Below are 26,941 nucleotides of genomic sequence, written 5' to 3' on the forward strand. Positions count from 1 at the left end.
TACCATTTACATAGGTGTGGTTAAAAAATGCTAATAACGGATTGTACAGTGCCTTGCAAAAGTATTCATCCCCCTTGGCGTTTTTCCTATTTTGTTGCATTACAACCTGTCATTTAACTGGATTTTTATTTGGATTTCATGTAATGGACATACACAAAATAGTTCAAATTGGTGATGTGATGTGAAATGAAAAAAATTACTTGTTTAAAAAAATTCAAAACAATTAATAACGGAAAAGTGTTGCGTGCATATGTATTCACCCCCTTTGCTATGAAGCCCCTAAATAAGATCTGGTGCAACCAATTACCTTCAGAAGTCACATAATTAGTTAAATAAAGTCCACCTGTCTGCAATTTAAGTGTCACATGATCTCAGTATATATACACCTGTTCTGAAAGTCCCCAGAGTCTGCAACACCACAAAGCAAGGGGCACCACCAAGCAAGCGGCACCATGAAGACCAAGGAGCTCTCCAAACAGGTCAGGGACAAAGTTGTGGAGAAGTACAGATCAGGGTTGGGTTATAAAAAAATATCCGAAACTTTGAACATCCCACGGAGCACCATTAAATCCATTATTAAAAAATTTAAAGAATATGGCACCACAACAAACCTGCCAAGAGAGGGCCGCCCACCAAAACCCACGGACCAGGCAAGGAGGGCATTAATCAGAGAGGCAACAAAGAGACCAAAGATAACCCTGAAGGACCTGCAAAGCTCCACAGCAGAGATTGGAGTATCTGTCCATAGGACCACTTTAAGTCGTACACTCCACAGAGCTGGGCTTTACGGAAGAGTGGCCAGAAAAAAGCCATTGCTTAAAGACAAAAATAAGCAAACACGTTTGATGTTCGCCAAAAGGCATGTGGGAGACTCCCCAAACATATGGAAGAAGGTACTCTGGTCAGATGAGACTAAAATTGAGCTTTTTGGCCATCAAGGAAATAGCTATGTCTGGCGCAAACCCAACACCTCTCATCACCCCGAGAACACCATCCCCACAGTGAAGCATGGTGGTGGCAGCATCATGCTGTGGGGATGTTTTTCATCGGCAGGGACTGGGAAACTGGTCAGAATTGAAGGAATGATGGATGGCGCTAAATACAGGGAAATTCATGAGGGAAACCTGTTTCAGTCTTCCAGAGATTTGAGACTGGGACGGAGGTTCACCTTTCAGCAGGACAATGACCCTAAGCATACTGCTAAAGCAACACTTGAGTGGTTTAAGGGGAAACATTTAAATGTATTGAGACTGAAAAGATTTGGCATGGGTCCTCAGATCCTCAAAAAATTCTACAGCTGCACCATCGAGAGCATCCTGACTGGTTGCATCACCGCCTGGTATGGCAACTGCTTGGCCTCCGACCGCAAGGCACTACAGAGAGTAGTGCGTACGGCCCAGTACATCACTGGGGCCAAGCTTCCTGCCATCCAGGACCTCTATACCAGGCGGTGTCAGAGGAAGGCCCTCAAAATTGTCAAAGACTCCAGCCACCCTAGTCATAGACTGTTCTCTCTGCTACCGCACGGCAAGCGGTACCGGAGTGCCAAGTCTAGGTCCAAAAGACTTTTCAACAGCTTCTACCCCCAAGCCATACGACTCCTGAACAGCTAATCATGGCTACCCGGACCATTTGCACTGCCCCCCCACCCCATCCTTTTTACGCTGCTGCTACTCTGTTAATTATTTATGCATAGTCACTTTAACTCTACCCACATGTACATATTACTTCAACTACCTCAACTAGCCGGTGCCCCCGCACATTGACTCTGCACCGGTTCCCCCCTGTATATATAGCCTCCCTACTGTTATTTTATTTTACTTCTGCTCTTTTTTTTCTCAACACTTTTTTTGTTAAAAATAAATGCACTGTTGGTTAAGGGCTGTAAGTAAGCATTTCACTGTAATGTCTGCACCTGTTGTATTAGGCGCATGTGACCAATACAATTTGATTTGATTTGATTTGAATGGCCTAGTCAAAGCACAGACCTCAATCCAATTGAGAATCTGTGGTATGACTTATAGATTGCTGTACACCAGCAGAACCCATCCAACTTGAAGCAGCTGGAGCAGTTTTGCCTTGAAGAATGGGCAAAAATCCCAGTGGCTAGATGTGCCAAGCTTATAGAGACATACCCCAAGAGACTTGCAGCTGTAATTGCTGCAAAAGGTGGCTCTACAAAGTATTGACTTTGGGGGGGGTGAATAGTTATGCACACTCAAGTTTTCTGTTTTCTTGTTTTATTTCTTGTTTGTTTCACAATAAAAAATATTTTGCATTTTCAAAGTGGTAGGCATGTTGTGTAAATAAAATGATACAAACCCCCAAAACATCAATTTTAATTCCAGGTTGTAAGGCAACAAAATAGGAAAAATGCCAAGGGGGGTGAATACTTTCGCAAGCCACTGTATGTGTGTTTCTCCAAACACTGCCTCTACAAAGCAGAATGCAAATAAAGACTTATGTCTGGAGTTATCAATCAGCTCATTGCAAAGTATGAAACTGGTGAAACTCTTTTTTAATGTGAATGTGTGAGTGTGTGTGTGGGTGGGTGGGGGGGGGGGGGGGGGGGGGAATGGATGTGTGTGTTTATATTGACAGTAGTGTGTGTTTACTGACTTGCACTCTCCTCTTGGATGTTCTCCTCCTTCTTCTTCTTATTATTCATGTTGCTGTCCACACTCTTCATGATCAGGGCTGAGCTCTTCTTACTGCCTTGGAGAGTCTCCCTCTCCCCCTCGTAACCCTGAGGTAGTTGAATACTCAGGTCACACACACTTTGCCAGGATTTTGCCAAGAGTGTGCAAAGCTGTCATCAAGGCAAAGCGTGGCTACTTTGAAGAATCTCAAATATAAAATATATGTTGATTTATTTAACACTTTTTTGGTTACTACATGATTCCATATGTGTTCTTTCATAGTTTTTATGTCTTCACAATTATTCTACAATGTAGAAAATAGTAAAAATAAAGAAAAACCCTGGAATGAGTAGGTGTGTCCAAACATTTGACTGGTACTGTACGTGCACACACAAACTGACTGCAGAAGTATAGTTCACATATACATTGGTGTACACACTGTGGCACACACACACACACAGACAGACACACACACCAAGGCCAAAAGGCCTCTATAACAGTACCTTGACATAGAACATCCTTTCGATGCGCCTGTCCTCTCTCTTCCTGGACAGCCAGCGCTCACACAGGAACAGGAAGACCTCCTCCGTATCCTCGTCAACCACCTCCACCTGGTCCAGGTACCAATCAGCACTCATCATGCTGTTGTCATGGCGAATCTTCATTCTAAACACCTGGCCCAGGTCCACCGCCTCAATGGTGAACTTATCCACCTGGAATAGAAGGCAGGGGTCATACACTAAGTGTACAAAATCTTATGGAGACCTGCTCATTCCATGACAGACTGACTAGGTGAATAAAGGTGAAAGCTATGAACCCTTATTGATGTCACTTGTTAAATCCGATTCAATCAGTGTAGATGAAGGGGAGGAGACAGGTTAAAGAAGGATTTTTAAACCTTGAGACAATTGAGACATGGATTGTGTATGTGTGCCATATGTGTGCCATTCAGAGGGTGAATGGGCAAGACAAAATATTTAAGTGCCTTTGAACGGGGTATAGTAGTATGTGTGAAATGTACCGGTTTGTGTCAAAAACTGCAACGCTGCTGGGTTTTTCACGCTCAACAGTTTCCCATGTGTATCAAGAATGGCCCACCACCCAAAGGACATCCAGCCAACTTGACACAACTGTGGGAAGCATTGGAGTCAACATGGGCCAGCATCCCTGTGGAACACTTTTGACACCGTGTAGAGTCCATGCCCCGACGAACTGAGGCTGTTCTGAGGGGGGAGGGGCAACTCAATATTAGGATATTTTGTGCAGTTGTGGTCAAAAGTTTTGAGAATGACACAAGTATTGGTCTTCATAAAGTTTGCTGCTTCAGTGTTATGAGATTTTTGTCAGATGTTACTATGGTATACTGAAGTATAATTACAAGCATTCCATAAGTGTCAAAGGATTTTATTGACAATTACATTAAAAGTTTATGCAAAGAGTCAATATTTGCAGTGTTGATTCTTCTTTTTCAAGACCTCTGCAATCTGCCCTGGCATGCTGTCAATTAACTTCTGGGCCACATCCTGACTGATGGCAGCCCATTCTTGCATAATCAATGCTTGGAGTTTGTCAGAATTTGTGGGTTTTTGTTTGTCCACCCGCCTCTTGAGGATCGACCACAAGTTCTCAATGGGATTAAGGTCTGGGGAGTTTCCTGGCCATGGACCAAAAATGTCGATGTTTTGTTCCCCGAGCCACTTAGTTATCACTTTTGCCTTATGTCAAGGTGCTCCATCATGCTGGAAAAGGCATTGGCCGTCACCAAACTGTTCTTGGATGGTTGGGAGAAGTTGCTCTCGGAGGATGTGTTGGTACCATTCTTTATTCATGGCTGTGTTCTTAGGCAAAATTGTGAGTGAGCCCACTCCCTTGGCTGAGAAGCAACCCCACACATGAATGGTCTCAGGATGCTTTACTGTTGGCATGACACAGGACTGATGGTAGCGCTCACCTTGTCTTCCCTGGACAAGGTGTTTTCCGGATGCCCCAAACAATCGGAAAGGGGATTCATCAGAGAAAATGACTTTACCCCAGTCCTCAGCAGTCCAATCCCTGTACCTTTTGCAGAATATCAGTCTGTTCCTGATGTTTTTCCTGGAGAGAAGTGGCTTCTTTGCTGCCCTTCTTGACACCAGGCCATCCTCCAAAAGTCTTCGCCTCACTGTGCGTGCAGATGCACTCACACCTGCCTGCTGCCATTCCTGAGCAAGCTCTGCACTGGTGGTTCCCCGATTCCTCAGCTGAATCAACTTTAGGAGACGGTCCAGACGCTTGCTGGACTTTCTTGGGCGCCCTGACGCCTTCTTCACAACAATTGAACCTCTCTCCTTGAAGTTCTTGATGATCCGATAAATGGTTAATTTAGGTGCAATCTTACTAGCAGCATTATCCTTGCCTGTGAAACCCTTTTTGTGCAAAGCAATGATGACGGCACGTGTTTCCTTGCAGGTAACCATGGTTAACAGAGGAAGAACAATGATTTCAAGCACCACCCTCCTTTTAAAGCTTCCAGTCTGTTATTCTAACTCAATCAGCATGACAGAGTGGTCTCCAGCCTTGTCCTCGTCAACACTCTCAGCTGTGTTAACGACAGAATCACTGACATGATGGCAGCTGGTCCTTTTGTGGCAGGGCTGAAATGCAGTGGAAATGTTTTTTGGGGATTAAGTTCATTTTCATGGCAAAGAGGGACTTTGCAATTAATTGCAATTCATCTGATCACTCTTCATGACATTCTGGAGTATATATACATCCAAGATGGCATAGCAGTGCGGTCGTGTTTTCTTTAGTGTCCTTATGTAAATAGCCTGTTTTTAGTTTTTTTGTCTTTTTCGTATATATTTCTCAATCTCACTTTCCATCCTTTAACTAAATATACTTTCCTGCAACCCGCCTCACCCAATGTGGAATGGATTCTGTTGTTTCTTCATAAATTTTTATCCAGAACCTCTGGCTGAAACTAGCCAGCTAGCCAGCTAACTAGCTACTTGCTATTAGCCACCGTTAGCGGTCTTCACCATTGTCCGTGGCCGTGGCCTGCACTACCTACCAGCCAGCTCTAGCCTGGACAATTGTCGGCCAGTCTGCACAGTCTGCACATCGCGCTATCGACCCTGAACATATCGGTTTTTCTGCCGGAATCACTGAACCTTTATCACCGGATTCATCGCTACTAGCTAGCTGCAACCAAATGGACGTTTGTGGTTGGCTAATCAGCCCTGAGTTAGCCTTGAGCCAGGCCCATCTCCTGGCTATCTACCTCTCTGTCAACCGGACGGGACCTCCTAGTGTTGACACGGAGCCCCGCCGATCCAACACGACTGGTCTGCCGACGAAATCGTCTGATGTGGTTACAACAGGCTTCCCGTTACAACGTCGACCACGAAGATCCATCTGCTAGCCCCGGCCCACTAGCACACGCTAGCCGTGGCCTCTTGCTCTCTAGTGCTATAGCAGCCCCCGAACTACCTCCGAACTATCCTATTGCTGTTCACCGGACCTTATGATAACTCAGCTATACAGCTGATGCCTGCTGGACTGTTCCTTTTTACGGTACCGCATCCTGTTTATGTTTAGCCTCAGCCCAAACTTTGTCGCCATTACCAGCTGTTGTCTTAGCTCTCTCGAATTACACCTGTGATTGCTTTATGCCTCTCTCCCATGTCAATATGCCTTTCTTATTGCTGTTTCGGTTATTTCTTATTGTACTATTTCACTGTAGATCCCCCAGCCCAGCTAAACCTGCCTTAGATAGCTCCTTTGTCCCACCCCCCATACACGCGGAGACCGACTCAATCGGTGCCTCCAGTGATGCTATCTGTTTTATCGTTACCCAACGCTTAGGTTTACCTCCACTGTACTCCTATCCTTCCATATCCTTTTCTGTACATAATGCCCTGAATCTATTCTACAACGCCCGGAAACCTGCCCCTTTTTTTCTCTGTACCCAACGCACTAGAAGACCAGTACTTAAAGCCTTTAGCCATATCCTTATTCTACTCCTCCTCTGTTCCTCTGGTGATGTAGAGGTTAACCCAGGCCCTGTAGCCCCCAGTATCACTCCTACTCCCCAGGCATTATCATTTGTTGACTTCTGTAATCGTAAAAGCCTTGGTTTCTTTCTATCGAAGCCTCCTCCCTAAGTTTGAGTTATTCACTGCGTTAGCACACTCCGCCAACCCTGATGTTCTAGCAGTGTCTGAATCCTGGCTTAGGAACGCCACCAAAAAATCAGAAATGTCCATCCCCAACTACAACATTTTCCGTCTCGATAGAACTGCCAAAGGGGGTGGGGTTGCAATCTACTGTAGAGATAGCCTGCAGAGCTCTATCGTACTATCCAGGTCTGTGCCCAAACAGTTTGAGCTTCTACTTCTAAAAATCCACCTTTCCAGAAATAAGTCTCTCACTGTTGCCGCTTGCTACAGACCCCCCTCAGCCCCGAGCTGTGCCCTGGACACCATATGTGAACTGATTGCCCCCCATCTATCCTCAGAGTTCGTACTGCTTGGTGACCTAAACTGGGATATGCTTAACACCCGGCCAACCTACAATCTAAACTAGATGCCCTCAATCTCACACAAATTATCAACGAACCTACCAGGTACAACCCTAAATCTGTAAACATGGGCACCCTCATAGATATCATCCTGACAAATGTACCCTCTAAATACACCTCCGCTGTCCTCAACCAGGATCTCAGTGATCACTGCCTTATTGCCTGCGTCCGTAATGGGTCTGCGATCAAACGACCACCCCTCATCACTGTCAAACGCTCCCTAAAACACTTTAGTGAGCAGGCCTTTCTAATTGACCTGGCCCGGGTATCCTGGATGGATATTGACCTCATTCCATCAGTAGAGGATGCCTGGTTGTTCTTTAAAAGTGCTTTCCTCTCAATCTTAAATAAGCATGCCCCATTCAAAAAATTCTGAACTAATAACAGATATAGCCCCTGGTTCTCCTCAGACTTGACTGCCCTTGACCAGCACACAAACATCCTGTGGCGTACTTCATTAGCATCGAACAGCCCCCGCGATATGCAACTTTTTAGGGAAGTCAGGAACCAATATACACAATCAGTTAGGAAAGCAAAGGCTAGCTTTTTCAAACAGAAATGTGCATCCTGTAGCACTAACTCCAAAAAGTTTTGGGACACTGTAAAGTCCATGGAAAATAAGAGCACCTCCTCCCAACTGCCCACTGCACTGAGGCTAGGAAACACTGTCACCACCGATAAATCTACAATAATCGAGAATTTCAACAAGCATTTTGCTACGGCTGGCCATGCTTTCCACCTGGCTACCACTACCCCGGCCACCAGCTCTGCACCCTCCGCTGCAACTTGCCCATGCCCCCCCCCGCTTCTCCTTCACAGCTGATGTTCTGAAAGAGCTGAAAAATCTGGACCCCTACAAATCAGCTGGGCTAGACAATCTGGACCCTTTCTTTCTAAAATTAGCCGCCGAAATTGTCGCAACCCCTATTACTAGCCTGTTCAACCTCTCTTTCGTAACATCTGAGATCCCCAGAGATTGGAAAGCTGCAGCAGTCATCCCCCTCTTCAAAGGGGGTGACACTCTAGATCCAAACTGTTATAGACCTATATCCATCCTGCCCTGCCTTTCGAAAGTATTTGAAAGCCAAGTTAACAAACAGATCACCGACCATTTCGAATCCCACCGTACCTTCTCCGCTATGCAATCTGGTTTCCGAGCTGGTCATGGGTGCACCTCAGCCACGCTCAAGGTCCTAAACGATATTATAAACGCGATCGATAAAAGACAGTACTGCGCAGCCGTCTTCATCGACCTGGCCAAGGCTTTCGACTCTGTCAACCACCGCATTCTTATTGGCAGACTAAATAGCCTTGGTTTCTCTAATGACTGCCTCGCCTGGTTCACCAACTACTTCTCAGATAGAGTTCAATGTGTCAAATTGGAGGGCCTGTTGTCTGGACCTCTGGCCGTCTCTATGGGGGTGCCACAGGGTTCAATTCTCGGGCCGACTCTATTCTCTGTGTATATCAATGATGTCGCTCTTGCTGCTGGTGACGCTCGGATCCACCTCTATGCGGACAACACCATTTTGTATACATCTGGCCCTTCATTGGACACTGTGTTAACAAACCTCCAAACGAGCTTCAACGCCATACAACACTCCTTCCGTAGCCTCCAACTGCTCTTAAACACTAGTAAAACTAAATGCATGCTCTTCAACCGAACGCTGCTTGCACCTGCCCACCCGACTAGAATCACTACTCTCGGCGGGTCTGACCTAAAGTATGTGGACAACTACAAATACCTAGGTGTCCGGTTAGACTGTAAACTCTCCTTCCAGACTCACATTAAGCATCTCCAATCAAAAGTTAGATCTAGAATTGGCTTCCTATTTTGCAACAAAGCCTCCTTCACTCATGCTGCCAAACATGCCCTTGTAAAACTGACTATCCTACCGATCCTTGACTTCGGCGATGTCATTTACAAAATAGCCTCCAACACTCTACTCAGCAAATTGGATGTAGTCTATCACAGTGCCATCCGTTTTGTCACCAAAGCCCCATATACTACCCACCATTGTGACCTGTAAGCTCTTGTTGGCTGGCCCTCACTACATATTCGTCGCCAAACCCATTGGCTCCAGGTCATCTATAAATCACTGCTAGGCAAATCCCTGTCTTATCTTAGCTCACTGGTCACCATAGCAACACCCACCCGTAGTCTGCGCTCCAGCAGGTATATCTCACTGGTCATCCCCAAAGCCAACACCTCCTTTGGCCGCCATTCCTTCCAGTTCTCTGCTGCCAATGACTGGAACGAACTGCAAAAATCTCTGAAGCTAGCGACTCTTATCTCCCTCACTAACTTTAAGTGTCAGTTGTCAGAGCAGCTTACGGATCACTGCACCTGTACACAGCCTTTCTGAAATTAGCCCACCCAACTACCTCATCCCCATATTGTTATTTATTTTGCACCCCAGTATCTCTATTTGCACATCATCTTTTGCACACCTATCATTCCAGTGTTAATAAGAAATTGTAACTATTTTGCACTATGGCCTATTTATTGCCTTACCTCCATAACTTACTACATTCGCACACACTGTATATATATATATATATATTGCCATCATCAAAATTGAGGCAGCAGACTTTGTGAAAATTAGTATTTGTGTCACTCTCAAAACTTTTGACCATGACAGTGTATATTGCCTTAATATTATTGTAAAATGTTATGCTGTGATGCAAAAGCCAATAAACATACTTGATGTACAAATAATACACATGAATGACAGAAAGGCCTAGTCAGGGATACGTAGTCAGGGATACGTAGTCAGGGATACGTAGTCAGGGATACAATATGTAGTCAGGGATACGGTGGAGTCTGTGTTCTGTTTCTTACCGCTCCTCTCTCAAACTTGTTGCCGTTGGTCTCAGACTTGCTGAGTTTACGCTCGCCGGTGTCTCCCAGGTCTCCGTAGATGGTCAGGAAGACGTTGGCATCAGTGCCTGCATCGTAAACATCGCCCGTCATCACAGACACTTTGTAAGTGTGAGCTACAGGCAGAGATGGGCACAGATAACAGATAAGAAAACACAGACAGACAACCCACAGACGGAAGTCATAACAATGGACTGAAGTGTTCAAATGGGAACAAATTGCCGGCACTCTGCGTGACTGCAGCGGAGAAAGATCCAATTTAAAGCAGAAAACTGCCTGGCAGTCAAAGAGTCTGACAAACAAAGAGGTGCATTCTGCTGTAATGTCCAGCCTCCAGTGTGTATATGTGCGTGTACTCTCCACTGCATCTTCCACCTTAGTGTGTGTGCGTGTGTGTATGTATGTGTTTTTGTTTGCGCCAGCTGGTGTGTTTATGCGAGATTGTGTGTGCTTAGGCCGAAATGTGTGTGTGTTAGCACGTGTTTGCATATGTCTGTGTGTACGTACTCTCCAGTGCATCTTCCACCTCAATCTCGCTGACTTTCAGGGTACCATCTCGTAGTAGTTTCTCCGTTATGATGTCAGAAGGTACTAACTCTCTCACTGTTTCTCCGTCATCCTCTGACCTGGCCAGCCAGCGCTCACATGGGAAGATAATGGTCTCCGACCCCTAGAGAAAGGCAGAGCAGCAGTGTGTGACTGAATACACTCCAGGTCTCTCCATGAGGAGAAGAGCACCACCTTGTGACTAAAAATTGTATTGTCTTTATATATAATAGTGAAGACCGGTGTAGTATTACCCTGCCCCTAGACACTGGTCTAAGATCATTTTTTTGCAAATGTTTACTTAATGGTTGAGGTTAGGATTTGGGGAGGGTAAGCGGATTCTAGATCTGTAACTGAGTAACAGAGTAGCCTTTCTCCTGTGTACCTTCCCCTTCCTCAGCAGTCGTCTGATCTCCACTCTGTCCAGGTGCCAGCCTCCGTTTATCCCTCTGTTGTCATGACCAATACGGATCTTCTCTATGACATCACCCACATCCTCCAACTCCACAGTGTTACAGAAACATCACCCTCATCATCATCATCGTCATGAGGAACATCTTCATCACCCACATCGTCATCATCATCATCATGAGGAACATTCTCATCATCCACATCATCATCATCACAATGATCCTCATCATCCTCATTCCAGAATAATATTTTCCCTACACAGCTGTCTGCTCTCTACATTGTCTTATAGGTGACTACTGTCTGGTCGTACCTCAACGATGAACATGTCCTCAGCTCCCCTCTCAAAGTACATGGTCCTCTCCCTCTTGTTGACACAGAGAGACCTCTGCTGGGTGCACACCCCGTCTCGGCCGTAGAGCACGATGAACACGTCTGCGTCTGTACCCGCTGCAAACAGGTCACTGGTGAAAGTCTTGATCTCATAGGGCACAACTGTGACAGAGGGAAAACAAGGGTTAGGTGTATGATATGAGTGAAATGGGGGGGGGGGGGGGGGGGGGGGTTGGGAGCTTGTATAACAGTGTTCATTTGCTGTCCCCTCAAAATAACTCAACACACAGCCATTAATGTCTAAACCGCTGGCAACAAAAGTGAGTACACCCCTAAATGAAAATGTCCAAATTGGGCTCAATTAGCCATTTTCCCTCCCCGGTGTCATGTGACATTGCTCTCACACTCCCTCATACTGGTCACTGGAAGTTCAACATGGCACCTCATGGCAAAGAACTCTCTGAGGATCTGAAAAAAATAATTGTTGCTCTACATAAAGATGGCCTGGGCTATAAGAAGATTGCCAAGACCCTGAAACTGAGCTGCAACACGGTGGCCAAGACCATACAGTGGTTTAACAGGACAGGTTCCACTCAGAACAGGCCTCGCCATGGTTGACCAAAGAAGTTGAGTGCATGTGCTCAGCGTCATATCCAGAGGTTGTCTTTGGGAAATAGACATATGAGTGCTGCCAGCATTGCTGCAGAGGTTGAAGGGGTGGGGGGTCAGCCTGTCAGTGCTCAGACCATACGCCGCACACTGCATCAAATTGGTCTGCATGGCTGTCGTCCCAGAAGGAAGCCTCTTCTAAAGATGATGCACAAGAAAGCCCGCAAACAGTTTGCTGAAGACAAGTAGACTAAGGACATGGATTACTCGAACCATGTCCTATGGTCTGATGAGACCAAGATAAACTTATTTGGTTCAGATGGTGTCAAGCGTGTGTGGCGGCAACCAGGTGAGGAGTACAAAGACAAGTGTGTCTTGCCTACAGTCAAGCATGGTGGTGGGAGTGTCATGGTCTGGGGCTACATGAGTGCTGCTGGCACTGGGGAGCTACAGTTCATTGAGGGAACCATGAATGCCAACATGTACTGTGACATACTGAAGCAGAGCATGATCCCCTCCCTTCGGAGACTAGGCCGCAGGGCAGTATTCCAACATGATAACGACCCCAAACACACCTCCAAGACGACCACTGCCTTGCTAAAGAAGCTGAGGGTAAAGGTGATGGACTGGCCAAGCATATCTCCAGACCTAAACCCTATTGAGCATCTGTGGGGCATCCTCAAACGGATGGTGGAGGACTGCAAGGTCTCTAACATCCACCAGCTCTGTGATGTCGTCATGGAGGAGTGGAAGAGGACTCCAGTGGCGACCTGTTAAACTCTGGTGAACTATATTCCCATGAGGGTTAAGGCAGTGCTGGAAAATGATGGTGGCCACACAAAATATTGACACTTTGGGCCCAATTTGGACATTTTCACTTAGGGGTGTACTCACTTTTGTTGCCAGCGGTTTAGACATTAATGGCTGTGTGTTGTGTTATTTTGAGGGGACAGCAAATTTACACTGTTATACAAGCTGTACACTCACTACTTTACATTGTAGCAAAGTGTCATTTCTTCAGTGTTGTCACATGAAAATATATACTCATATTTACAAAAATGTGAGGGGTGTACTCACTTTTATGAGACACTGTATATATATACAGTTGAAGTCGTAAGTTTACATACACCTTAACCAAATACATTTAAACTCAGTTTTTCACAATTCCTGACATTTAATCCTAGTAAATATTCCCTGTCTTAGGTCAGTTAGGATCACCACTTTATTTTAAGAATGTGAAATGTCAGAATAATAGGAGAGAGAACAATTTATTTCAGCTTTTATTTCTTTCATCACATTCCCAGTGGGTCAGAAGTTTACATACACTCAATTAGTATTTGGTAGCATTGCCTTTAAATTGTTTAACTTTAGTCAACCGTTTTGGGTAGCCTTCCACAAGCTTCCCACAATAAGTTGGGTGAATTTTGGCCCATTCCTCCTGACAGAGCTGTTGTAACTGAATCAGGTTTGTAGGCCTCCTTGCTCGCACACGCTTTTTCAGTTCTGCCCACACATTTTCTATATGATCGAGGTCAGGGTTTTGTGATGGCCACTCCAATACTTTGATTTTGTTGTCCTTAAGCCATTTTGCCACAACTTTGGAAGTATGCTTGGGGTCATTGTCCATTTGGAAGACCCATTTGCGACCAAGCTTTAACTTCCTGACTAATGTCATGAGATGTTGCTTCAATATATCCACATAATTTTCCTTCCTCATGATGCCATCTATTTTGTGAAGTGCACCAGTCCCTCCTGCAGCAAAGCACCCCCACAGCATGATGCTGCCACCCCCGTGCTTCACGGTTGGGATGGTGTTCTTCGGCTTGCAAGCCTACCCCTTTTTCCTCAAAACATAACGATGGTCATTATGGCCAAACAGTTCCATTTTTTTTTCATCAGACCAGAGGACATTTCTCCAAAAAGTACAATCTTTGTCCCCATGTGCAGCTGCAAACCGTAGTCTGTCTTTTTTATGGTGGTTTTGGAGCAGTGGCTTCTTCCTTGCTGAGCGGCCTTTCAGGTTATGTCGATATAGGACTCGTTTTACTGTGGATATAGATACTTTGTACCTGTTTCCTCCAGCATCTTCACAAGGTCCTTTGCTGTTGTTCTGGGATTGATTTGCACTTTTCGCACCAATGTACGTTCATCTCTAGGAGACAGAACGCGTCTCCTTCCTGAGCGGTATGACGGCTGCGTGGTCCCATGGTGTTTATACTTGCGTACTATTGTTTGTACAGATGAATGTGGTACCTTCAGGCGTTTGGAAATTGCTCCCAAGGATGAACCAGACTTGTGGAGGTCTACAATTTTTTTTCTGAGGTCTTGGCTGATTTCTTTTGATTTTCCTATGATGTCAAGCAAAGAGGCACTGAGTTTGAAAGTAGGCCATGAAATACATCCACAGGTACACCTCCAATTGACTCAAATGATGTCAATTAGCCTATCAGAAGCTTCTAAAGCCATGACATAATTTCTGGAATTTTCCAAGCTGTTTAAAGGCACAGTCAACTTAATGTCTGTAAACTTCTGACCCACTGGAATTGTGATACAGTGAATTATAAGTGAAATAATCTGTCTGTAAACAATTGTTGGAAAAATTACTTGTGTCATGCACAAAGTAGATGTCCTAACCGACTTGCCAAAACTATAGTTTGTTAACAAGAAATTTGTGGAGTGGTTGAAAAACGAGTTTTAATGACTCCAACCTAAGTGTATGTAAACTTCCGACTTCAACTGTATATATATATACACTGCTCAAAAAAATAAAGGGAACACTTAAACAACACAATGTAACTCCAAGTCAATCACACTTCTGTGAAATCAAACTGTCCACTTAGGAAGCAACACTGATTGACAATACATTTCACATGCTGTTGTGCAAATGGAATAGACAACAGGTGGAAATTATAGGCAATTAGCAAGTCACCCCCAATAAAGGACTGGTTTTGCAGGTGGTGACCACAGACCACTTCTCAGTTCCTATGCTTCCTGGCTGATGTTTTGGTCACTTTTGAATGCTGGCGGTGCTTTCACTCTAGTGGTAGCATGAGACGGAGTCTACAACCCACACAAGTGGCTCAGGTAGTGCAGCTCATCCAGGATGGCACATCAATGCGAGCTGTGGCAAGAAGGTTTACTGTGTCTGTCAGCGTAGTGTCCAGAGCATGGAGGCGCTACCAGGAGACAGGCCAGTACATCAGGAGACGTGGAGGAGGCCGTAGGAGGGCAACAACCCAGCAGCAGGACTGCTACCTCCGCCTTTGTGCAAGGAGGAGCAGGAGGAGCACTGCCAGAGCCCTGCAAAATGACCTCCAGCAGGCCACAAATGTGCATGTGTCTGCTCAAACGGTCAGAAACAGACTCCATGAGGGGGGTATGAGGGCCCGACATCCACAGGTGTGGGTTGTGTTTACAGCCCAACACCGTGCAGGTCGTTTGGCATTTGCCAGAGAACACCAAGATTGGCAAATTCGCCACTGGCGCCCTATGCTCTTCACAGATGAAAGCAGGTTCACACTGAGCACGTGACAGACGTGACAGAGTCTGGAGACGCCGTGAAGAACGTTCTGCTGCCTGCAACATCCTCCAGCATGACCGGTTTGGCGGTGGGTCAGTCATGGTGTGGGGTGGCATTTCTTTGGGGGGGCCGCACAGCCCTCCATGTGCTCGCCAGAGGTAGCCTGACTGCCATTAGGTACCGAGATGAGATCCTCAGACCCCTTGTGAGACCATATGCTGGTGCGGTTGGCCCTGAATCCAATTGAGCACATCTGGGACATCATGTCTCGCTCCATCCACCAACGCCACGTTGCACCACAGACTGTCCAGGATTTGGCGGATGCTTTAGTCCAGGTCTGGGAGGAGATCCCTCAGGAGACCATCCGCCACCTAACCAGCAGCATGCCCAGGCGTTGTCGGGAGGTCATACAGGCACGTGGAGGCCACACACACTACTGAGCCTCATTTTGACTTGTTTTAAGGACATTACATCAAAGTTGGATCAGCCTGTAGTGTGGTTTTCCACTTTAATTTTGAGGGTGACTCCAAATCCAGACCTCCATGGGTTGATACATTTGATTTCCATTGATCATTTGTGTGTGATTTTGTTGTCAGCACATTCAACTATGTAAAGAAAAAAGTATTTAATAAGATTATGTCATTCATTCAGATCTAGGATGTGTTATTTTAGTGTTCCCTTTATTTTTTTGAGCAGTGTATACACACAGTACCAGTCAACTTTGGACACACCTATTAATTCAAGGGTTTTTCTTAATTTTTACTATTTTCTACATTGTAGAAGAATAGTGAAGACATCAAAACTATGAAATAACACATCTGGAATCATGTAGTAACCAAAAAAGTGTTAAAAAATCAAAATATATTTTATATTTGAGATTCTTCAAATAGCCACCCTTTGCCTTGATGACAGCTTTGTACACTCTTGGCATTCTCTCAACCAGCTTCACCTGGAATGCTTTTCCAACAGTCTTGAAGGAGTTCCCACATATGCTGAGCACTTGTTGACTGCTTTTACTTCACTCTGCGGTCTGACTCATCCCAAAGCATCTCAATTGGGTTGAGATCGGGTGATTGTGGAGGCCAGGTCATCTGATGCAGCACTCCATCACTCTCCTTGGTAAAATAGCGCTTACACAGCCTGGAGGTGTGTTGGGTCATTGTCCTGTTGAAAAACAAATGATTGTCCCACTAAACCCAAACCAGATGGGATGGCGAATCGCTGCAGAATGCTGTGGTAGCCATGCTGGTTACGTGTGCCTTGAATTCTAAATAAATCACAGACAGTGTCACCAGCAAAGCACCCCCACACCATAACACCTCTTCCTCCATGCTTTACGTTGGGAAATACACATGTGGACATCATCCGTTCACCCACACTGCGTCTCACAAAGACACAGCGGTTGGATCCAAAAATCTCAAATTTGGACTCCAGACCAAAGGACAGATTTCTACCGGTCTAATGTCCATTGCTCGTGTTTCTTGGCCCAATCAAGTCTCTTCTTATTATTGGTGTCCTTTAGTAGTGGTTTCTTTGCAGCAATTCACGCAGTCTCCTCTGAACAGTTGATGTTGAGATGTGTCTGTTACTTGAACTCTGTGAAGCATCTATTTGGGCTGCAATTTCTGAGGCTGGTAACTCTAATGAACTTATCCTCTGCAGCAGAGGGAACTCTGGGTCTTCCTTTCCTGTGGCGGTCTTCATGAGAGCCAGTTTCATCATAGTGCTTGATGGTTTTTGCGACTGCACTTGAAGAAACGTTCTTTACATTTTCCGGATTGACTGACCTTCATGTCTTAAAGTAATGATGGACTGTCTTTTCTCTTTGCTTACTTGAGCTGTTCTTGCCATAATATGGACTTGGTCTTTTACCAAATAGGGCTATCTTCTGTATACCCCCCCCCCACCCACCTTATCACAACACAACTGATTGGCTCAAACGCATTAAGAAGAACACCTGTTAATTGAAATGCTATCCAGGTGACTACCTCATGAATCTCATTGAGGTAGTCACCTGAAAAGAAGGTTGACGACATCCGATCCTCGTTTGTTAAGTCTAATGACACTGCTGGTCCTGCTCACACTGCCCTACCCTATGCTTTGACTTCTTTCTCCCCTCTCTCTCCAGATAAAATCCTGCGACTTGTGACTGCAGGCCGCCCAACAACCTGCCCGCTTGACCCCATCCCCTCCTCCCTTCTCCAGACCATCTCCGGTGACCTTCTCCCCTACCTCACCTCGCTGATCAACTCATCCTTGACCGCTGGCCATGTCCCTTCCGTCTTCAAGAGAGCGAGAGTTGCTCCCCTTCTCAAAAAACCAACACTCGACCCCACTGATGTCAACAACTACAGACCAGTATCCCTTCTTTCTTTTCTTTCCAAAACTATTGAGCGTGCCGTCTTTAGCCAACTCTCTTGCTATCTCTCTCAGAATGACCTTCTTGATCCAAACCAATCAGGTTTCAGGACTGGTCATTCAACTGAGACTGCTCTTCTCTGTGTCACGGAGACTCTCCGCACTGCTAAAGCTAACTCTCTCTCCTCTGCTCTTGTCCTTCTAGACCTGTCTGCTGCCTTTGATACTGTGAACCATCAGATCCTCCTCTCCACCCTCTCCGAGCTGGGCATCTCCGGCGCGGCTCACTCCTGGATTGCGTCCTACCTGACCGGCCGCTCCTACCAAGTGGCGTGGCGAGAAGCTGTCTCCGCACCACGTGCTCTCACCACTGGTGTCCCCCAGGGCTCAGTTCTAGGCCCTCTCCTTTTCTCCCTATACACCAAGTCACTTGGCTCTGTCATATCCTCACATGGCCTTTCCTATCATTGCTACGCTGACGATACACAACTAATCTTCTCCTTTCCCCCTTCTGATAACCAGGTGGCGAATCGCATCTCTGCATGTCTGGCAGACATATCAGTATGGATGACGGATCACCACCTCAAGCTGAACCCTGGCAAGACGGAGCTGCTCTTCCTCCCGGGGAAGGACTGCCCGTTCCATGATCTCGCCATCACGGTTGACAACTCCGCTGTGTCCTCCTCCCAGAGTGCGAAGAGCCTAGGCGTGACCCTGGACAACACCCTGTCGTTCTCCGCCAACATCAAGGCGGTGACCCGCTCCTGCAGGTTCATGCTCTACAACATTCGGAGAGTACGACCCTGCCTTACACAGGAAGCGGCACAGGTCCTAATCCAGGCACTTGTCATCTCCCGTCTGGACTACTGCAACTCGCTGTTGGCTGGCCTCCCTGCCTGTGCCATTAAACCCCTACAACTCATCCAGAATGCCGCAGCCCGTCTGGTGTTCAACCTTCCCAAGTTCTCTCACGTCATCCCCCTCCTCCGCACACTCCACTGGCTTCCAGTTGAAGCTCGCATCCGCTACAAGACCATGGTGCTTGCCTATGGAGCAGTGAGGGGAACGGCACCTCTGTACCTTCAGGCTCTGATCAGTCCCTACACCCAAACGAGGGCATTGCGTTCATCCACCTCTGGCCTGCTGGCTCCCCTTCCTCTGCGGAAGCATAGCTCCCGCTCAGCCCAGTCAAAACTGTTCGCTGCTCTGGCACCCCAATGGTGGAACAAGCTCCCTCACGACGCCAGGACAGCGGAGTCACTCACCACCTTCCGGAGACATTTGAAACCCCACCTCTTTAAGGAATACCTGGGATAGGATAAAGTAATCCTTCTAACCCCCCCCCCCCCCCCCCCAAATTGTAAAGTGGTTATCCCACTGGCTATAGGGTGAACGCACCAATTTGTGAGTCGCTCTGGCTAAGAGCGTCTGCTAAATGACGTTAATGTGCCCTTGAGCAAGGCACTTAACCCTAATTGCTCCTGTAAGTCGCTCTGGATAAGAGCGTCTGCTAAATGACTAAAATGTAAATGTAATTGAGAGAATGCCAAGAGTGTGCAAAGCTATCATCAAGGCAAAGGGTGGCTATTTGAAGAATCTCCAATATTTTTTAAAATACTGTTTTGGTTACTACATGATTCCATATGTGTTATTTCATAGTTTTGATGTCTTCACTATTATTCTACAATGTAAAAATAAAGAACAACCCTGGAATGAGTAGGTGTGTCCAAACCTTTGACTGGTACTGTATATATATATATATATATATAATTATTGTATAGACATACTGTATAGTGAGCAATATGTTTGGAACATCAAATTGCAATACAAATCGCGGTATCGAATCGCAATACTTCTAGAATTGTGAGAATGGCAATACACCTAAGTATCGTGATAATATCGTATCGTGAGGTCCCTGGAATTTCCCAGCCCTATATGGCATGGTATGGTAGTATAGGGTCCTGTAAGATATGGGTTATCTACAATAAGCACAGGGTGCATTAGGCTGGCTCTTGGTATGCCAGGTAAGGCCTTATATGGTATGATATAAGATAGTAACACTGTGTAGGGTAGTGGTATGCTAGTAGGCTATAACATGGGTTATCGAAGTATTTTAAGCTGCAGGTTGGTTCTTACATGGTGTGTAGAGCTCAGTCTGGAGGTCTGCAGGGAAGAGGTCCCTGACGATGGCCCCGTCGTCCTCTCCCTTGTCCAGCCAGCGACCACAGGGGAACCTCAGCCTCTGGCCCAAGGAGGGGGCATCCACCTCCACCCAGTCCAGGAACCAGCCCGATGCCGCCCCTGCACAGGCATAACACATTATCACTGGAAGTGTGTGTGTGTGTGTGTACATAATGTGTGTAATCACATATCATATATATGTATGAGCTTGTTTAACCTGAGTTGTCATGCCCTATGCGTATTTTCTTCAGTGTTCCAATATCCACAGCTTCCACTGTAAACTCATCGATCATGGCCTGCTCAAACTTATTCTTATGGAACTTGGATGCTTTCACCATTATGATGCCTGTGAAAACACACAGCAGTACATATCATAGTTAGTAGTATATGCAAATACAGACGCTCAAAGACACTAACATGTATATCATCTATCTCAGTGTCTGTAAAGCATTACCTGTATCATCCTTTGTGCCGTACAGGATGGCAAACACATTGGCATCAGTGCCTGCATACTTCTTGTCTCCAGTCTTTACCCTCATTGTGTAGGTGGTGGACATGGCTGACAGACATTTCAACCAAGTCAGATTACAATGTATTCACGACAATGCATCGTTATTATTCAGTCAAATCTAATGTTATATTGTATACCTAGTGATCAATGAAATCTGGGCAACACATTTTCCAGAGAGAATAGAACATTTGTACTTTTGTATTCATTAAGGATCCCCATTAGCTGCTGTCTTGGCAGCAGCTACTCTTCCTGGGGTCCAGCAACATTAAGGCAATTATATACAATTTAAAATATTACATGACATCACATTTAATAACACTTTTCATAACACATTAAGTGTGTGCCCTCAGGCCACTACTCAACTATCACATATCTACAATTGTCACGCCCTGACTCTGGGGACTCTTATTTGTTGAGTCAGGGTATGTATTTTCATTGTGGTGTATTGTCTATGTTGTATATTCTAGTATGTGTATTTCTATGTTGGCCGGTGTGGTTCCCAATCAGAGGCAGCTGTCGCTCGTTGTCTCTGATTGGGGACCATACTTAGGCACTAGTGGGTTGTGGGATCTTTTTCCTGTATAAGGTTTGTTGTGTTACCTTAGGACTTCACGTGTCGTTAGTTTATTGTTTTGTCGTGTGTTTATTCGTGTAATAAACATGTTTGCATATCACACTGCGCCTTGGTCTGACCCGTTCATCAACGAACGTGACAACAATACAAAATCCATGTGTATGTGTGTATAGAGTGCATGTCTTATCATGTGTATGTGTAAGCGTACAGCACAACATACAAAAATAATTGTTCTGAAAATAACGGGAGCAAACTCAACACAAGAGCAAACAATTAGCAATTAGCCTCCGGTGTGTGTCTGTGTCTCACCCTTCTGCTCCAGGCCGAGTGTTGCACTGGAGTCTTCCTCGTCGTCATCATCATCATCATCATCATCATCATTACCCTTCTTCATAAAGGCCTCGTCCACAGGGACCAGCTCCCTGGCAATCTGTCCGTCATCCTCATCGATGGCCAGCCACCGTTTACATGGGAAGTAGTACCTAGAACACTAGCAGGTCAGGCTTCAAGGCTCTGTCTAACTGTCTATCTGTCTGTCTGTCTGTCTGTCTGTGACTTGATAATAATAATATTATTGTGTAATCCTGTGCCTGCCCCCCCCTTACGTGGTGTCGTCTTTGTTGTCTACTATCTCCACCCTGTCCAGGAACCAGGCCGCATGAGGCTGGCTGTTGTCGTGACGAATCCTCAGCTTCTTCAGAATGCCCAGATCGATGGCCGGAATGGAGAACACGTCCTCCTGAACCCCACAGTAAAACCATGGGAAAGGTCAGCGGTAAAAGGCATGAATAAAATGTTAATAAAAGGTTCCTGTAGCCTGGAACATCTTTTTCAATGATCAATAGTTGTTCAATGCTTTAATTTATTGTATCACGCACAAAGGTCAGAGGTCAAACAGCTAGGTCAATGGGAGAGAGGTCGTAGTTCAACAGTCACCCGGATATTATTGACATCATCATCATATTGGCAGATTGCTTCCTCACCTGCCCCTTCTCAAATTTGTTGAGGTTGTTGGACTTTCTGAGTTTCCGCTCGCCCGTGTCACCGATCTCTCCATAGATGTTGATGTACACGTTGGCATCGGTTCCTGCTCCCCACATGGGGCCAGTAAACACATGGACCTCATAGGAGTTCTCTGTGGATCATCCAGATTCACAAATTCACTCATTACATAATCCATGACCATACAATAATTACAACTATTCACTCCCCTTCGGCCTTATTTTTGTTGTATTGTCGAGAAGGAACCTGCAAGTAAGCATTTCGTTGGACGATGTATACCAGTCGTACATACGACTAATAAAACTTGAAACTTGAATCCTACCCTCCAGGTCTCCGGGGTCCTCGGGGAGGAGCTCCACCACGATCTCCCCGTCCTGCTCGTCGCGGGCCAGCCAGCGATGACAGGGGAACGTCACGCTCTCCACCACCTCCTGGAGCTCCGTCACATACTCCTCCTCCTCCTCATCCTCCTCTTTCTTCTTCTTTTTATTTTTCTTCTTGTCCTTCTTCTCATCTTTCGGCTTGTCCTTCACCACTTCCCTTTGCACCATGGCCATGGTGAGCCGTTTGATGTCCACCGTCTCAAGGAACCACCCGTCGCCCACGCCCGAACCGTCGTGCCCGATGCGGATCTTGAATAATTTGCCAACGTTCAGCGCCTCGATCTGGGGGGTGAGGGACAGGAATACAGGTCAATGGTGGTTATTTTTTTTATTTGATTTGGCGACAATTGTGACAGCTAGTCTTACTGGGGTCTGACATATAACGAAAAATACATTACAGACAAAAGACTTCACAATTGACATACACTACCGGTCAAACGTTTTACAACACCTACTCATTCAAGGGTTTTTCTTTATTTTTACTATTTTCTACATTGTAGAATAATAGTGAAGACATCAAAACTATGAAATAACACATCTGGAATCATGTAGTAACCAAAAAAGTGTTAAAAAATCAAAATATATTTTATATTTGAGATTCTTCAAATAGCCACCCTTTGCCTTGATGACAGCTTTGTACACTCTTGGCATTATCTCAACCAGCTTCACCTGGAATGCTTTTCCAACAGTCTTGAAGGAGTTCCCACATTAACTGAGCACTTGTTGGCTGCTTTTCCTTCACCCTGCGGTCCGACTCAACCCTAAGCATCTAAACAGGGCGGCAGGTAGCTTAGTGGGTAAGAGCGTTGTGCCAGTAACTGAAAGGTCGCTGGTTCTAATCCCCGAGCCAACTAGGTGAAAAATCTGTCGATGTGCCCTTGAGCAAGGCACTTAACCCTAATTGCTCCTGTAAGTCGCTCTGGATAAGAGCGTCTGCTAAAAATATATATATATATATATATATATATAAATTGGCATTATCTCAACCAGCTTCATGAGGTAGTCACCTGGAATGCATTTCAATTACCAGGTGTGCCTTCTTAAAAGTTCATTTGTGGAATTTCTTTCCTTCTTAATGCATTTGAGCCAATCAGTTGTGTTGTGACAAGGTGGGGGGGGGGGGGGTATACAGAAGATAGCCCTATTTGGTAAAAGACCATATTACGGCAAGAACAGCTCAAATAAGCAAAGAGAAATGACAATGCATCATTACTTTAAGACATGAAGGTCAGTCAATACGGAACATTTCAATAACTTTTAAAGTTTCTTAAAGTGCAGTCGCAAAAACCATCAAGCTCTATGATGAAACTGCCTCTCAAGAGGACCGCCACAGGAATGGAAGACCCAGAGTTACCTCTGCTGCAGAGGATAAGTTCATTAGAGTTACCAGCCTCAGAAATTGCAGCCCAAATAAATGCTTCACAGAGTTCAAGTAACAGGCACATCTCAACATCAACTGTTCAGAGGAGACTGTGTGAATCAGGCCTTTATTTTGCTGCAAAGAAACCACTACTAAAGGACACCAATAAGAAGAAGAGACTTGCTTGGGCCAAGAAACACGAGCAATGGACATTAGACTGGTGGAAATCTGTCCTTTGGTCTGGAGTCCAAATTGGAGATTCCTTGTTCCAACCGCTGTGTCTTGTGAGACGCGGTGTGGGTGAACGGATGATCTCCGCATGTGTATTTCTCACTGTAAAGCATGGAGGAGGAGATGTGATGGTGTGGGGGTGCTTTGCTGGTGACACTGTCTGTGATTTATTTAGAATTCACACTTAACCAGCATGGCTACCACAGCATTCTGCAGCGATTCGCCATCCCATCTGGTTTGGGCTTAGTGGGACTATCATTTGTTTTTCAACAGGACAATGACCCAACACACCTCCAGGCTGTGTAAGTGCTATTTAACCAAGAAGGAGAGTGTTGGAGTGCTGCATCAGTTGACCTGGCCTCCACAATCCCCCGACCTCAACCAAATTGAGATGGTTTGGGATGAGTCGGACCGCAGAGTGAAGGAAAAGCAGCCAACAAGTGCTCAGCATATGTGGGAACTCCTTCAAGACTGTTGGAAAAGCATTCCAGGTGAAGCTGGTTGAGAGAATGCCAAGAGTGTTCAAAGCTGTCAAGGCAAAGGGTGGCTATTTGAAGAATCTCGAATATAGAATATATTTTCATTGGTTTAACACTTTTTTGGTTACTACATGATTCCAGATGCATAAAGAAGGAAAGAAATTCCACAAATGAACTTTTAAGAAGGCACACCTGGTAATTGAAATGCATTCCAGGTGACTACCTCATGAAGCTGGTTGAGAGAATGCCAATTGAGATGCTTAGGGATGAGTCGGACCGCAGAGTGAAGGAAAAGCAGCCAACAAGTGCTCAGTTAATGTGGGAACTCCTTCAAGACTGTTGGAAAAGTATTCCAGGTGAAGCTGGTTGAGAGAATGCCAAGAGTGTACAAAGCTGTCATCAAGGCAAAGGGTGGCTATTTGAAGAATCTCAAATATAAAATATATTTTGATTTGTTTAACACTTTTTTGGTTACTACATGATTCCAGATGTGTTATTTCATAGTTTTGATGTCTTCACTATTCTTCTACAATGTAGAAAATAGTTAAAATAAAGAAAAACTCTTGAATGAGTAGGTGTTCTAAAACTTTTTTACATTTAGTGTGTGTGCATCTATCAGTTACACATACATGTCAGTACATACACACAACAAGTAGGTCACATGGGCAGAGGAGTTGTGCCGTGAGGTGTTGCTTTATTTGTTTTTTGAACCAAGTTTGCTGTTCACATATATAAGATGGAAGGGAGTTCCATGCACTCATGGCTCTGTATAATACTGTATGTTTCCTTGAATTTGTTCTGGACCCGGTGACTGTGAAAAGACCCCTGGTGGCATGCCTGGTGGGGTAAGTGTGTGTGTCAGCGCTGTGTGTAAGTTGATTATGTAAACAATTTGGAATTTCCAACGCATTAATGTTACTTATAAAAACAAGAAGTGAAACAGTCAGTCTTTCCTCAACTCTTAACCAAGAGAGACTGGCATGCATAGTATTAATATTAGCCCTCTGATTACAATGAAGAGCAAGACGTGACACTCTGTTCTGGGCCAGCTGCAGCTTAACTAGGTATTTCTTTGCAGCACTTGACCATATGACTGGACAATAATCAAGATAAGATACAACTAGAGCCTGCAGGACTTGCTTTGTGGAGTGTGGTGTCAAAAAATAGCAGAGCATCTCTTTATTACGGACAGACCTCTCCCCATCTTTACAATTTTGAGATTTGTCATCATCAACTCCACTCCACAACATGGCAGAATGACTGATTTTATGTTAAATCTTCTCAAAACCAATGATAGCTGTACTCTTCAAGAATCAAACCAATTCACAAAGAGAAAATACTTTTCTTCCCACAATTTGAAACCCATGAATGTGTAGTCAGTAGACTACTATTACTGGTTCACTGACTGTGTCTGAACAAGGTGATCCAGACCTTAAAGATCTCTGTGGTCCCGCGCTCAAAGTTGTTGGAGCGGCTCTTGAGGCTGATGAGCTCAGTCTTGCCCTCCTCTCCGTAGATCTGGCAGAACACATTGGCGTTTGTGCCACCATTGCGCATGTTCCCCGTGACCACCGTGACCTCGTAGTTAATCACTGCAAACCAGAGGGCAGAGCAACATGTCACTAACCAATTAGACCATGGCAGGATGATGGAGAGTGGGGACTAATGCACCACAATCCATCATAATCACTAAGTAGGACTTCAGCGCTTATTACTGGACAGAACTGTATTAATCTAGTCACGTCATCTGATTACAGGTTTATTCAGTGATCTATCATTTTGAGTGTTCCTGTACTTTTTCATTGGGTGTTCTTGTGACAACTCTGGTAGCTACATTGTGTGTACAAATGCCTCAGAGTGTATTTGAAAGCTCTGGTACATTACACAGTGTGTTTAAATATTACCTCTGGCAAAAAATGTAATACACACTGTAAATATATTAATTCTCTGGCACAGTATGTACTGTATAATACATGTATTGTCTCAGAGTATCCAATCTAGTAAATTGTCTGTTACATTTCTCGATGTCCATGGTCTCGCTGGGGTAGATTTCCACCTCCACCTTGCCATCTGCCTCATCCTTACAGAGCCAGCGATGGCTGGGGAACTGGTACTGCTTCCCATGGGCCGGCACAATGATCTGGACACTGTCCAGGAACCAACCAGCACGCAGACCCTCGTTAGTGTGGCCAATCAGCAGACGGTGGATCTACAGAGAGAGAAAGTAAGAATCAGGATGGATGGTCATTTAGCTGATGCTTTTATCCAGTTAACTGGGTCCGTATGAGACCCATGTAGCAATCAAACCCACAACTCTGATGTGTAATAAGGCACCATACAACTCTGATGTGTAATAAGGCACCATACA

General features: G+C 45.3%; 1 protein-coding gene across 1 annotated transcript in view; it reads right to left on the minus strand.

Annotated features, from left to right (window-relative positions):
• Positions 1-26,941, minus strand: part of LOC311127513 (lipoxygenase homology domain-containing protein 1-like) — a gene marked incomplete at both ends in the record, with an annotated part of 72,525 nt that overhangs the window by 21,289 nt on the left and 24,295 nt on the right. The window contains 15 exons of the mRNA XM_084159335.1: positions 2,620-2,746; positions 3,143-3,352; positions 10,040-10,194; positions 10,586-10,748; positions 11,010-11,126; positions 11,346-11,527; positions 19,989-20,153; positions 20,251-20,379; positions 20,488-20,592; positions 21,428-21,600; positions 21,724-21,857; positions 22,102-22,253; positions 22,443-22,785; positions 26,005-26,165; positions 26,590-26,782. Of these exons, the coding sequence (XP_084015461.1) occupies positions 2,620-2,746; positions 3,143-3,352; positions 10,040-10,194; positions 10,586-10,748; positions 11,010-11,126; positions 11,346-11,527; positions 19,989-20,153; positions 20,251-20,379; positions 20,488-20,592; positions 21,428-21,600; positions 21,724-21,857; positions 22,102-22,253; positions 22,443-22,785; positions 26,005-26,165; positions 26,590-26,782 (2,509 nt within the window). The remainder of the gene's footprint in view (positions 1-2,619; positions 2,747-3,142; positions 3,353-10,039; positions 10,195-10,585; positions 10,749-11,009; positions 11,127-11,345; positions 11,528-19,988; positions 20,154-20,250; positions 20,380-20,487; positions 20,593-21,427; positions 21,601-21,723; positions 21,858-22,101; positions 22,254-22,442; positions 22,786-26,004; positions 26,166-26,589; positions 26,783-26,941) is intronic.

This window comes from Coregonus lavaretus (genome assembly GCF_964263955.1).
Source record: "Coregonus lavaretus genome assembly, chromosome: 4".
Taxonomy (NCBI): Eukaryota; Metazoa; Chordata; class Actinopteri; order Salmoniformes; family Salmonidae; genus Coregonus; species Coregonus lavaretus.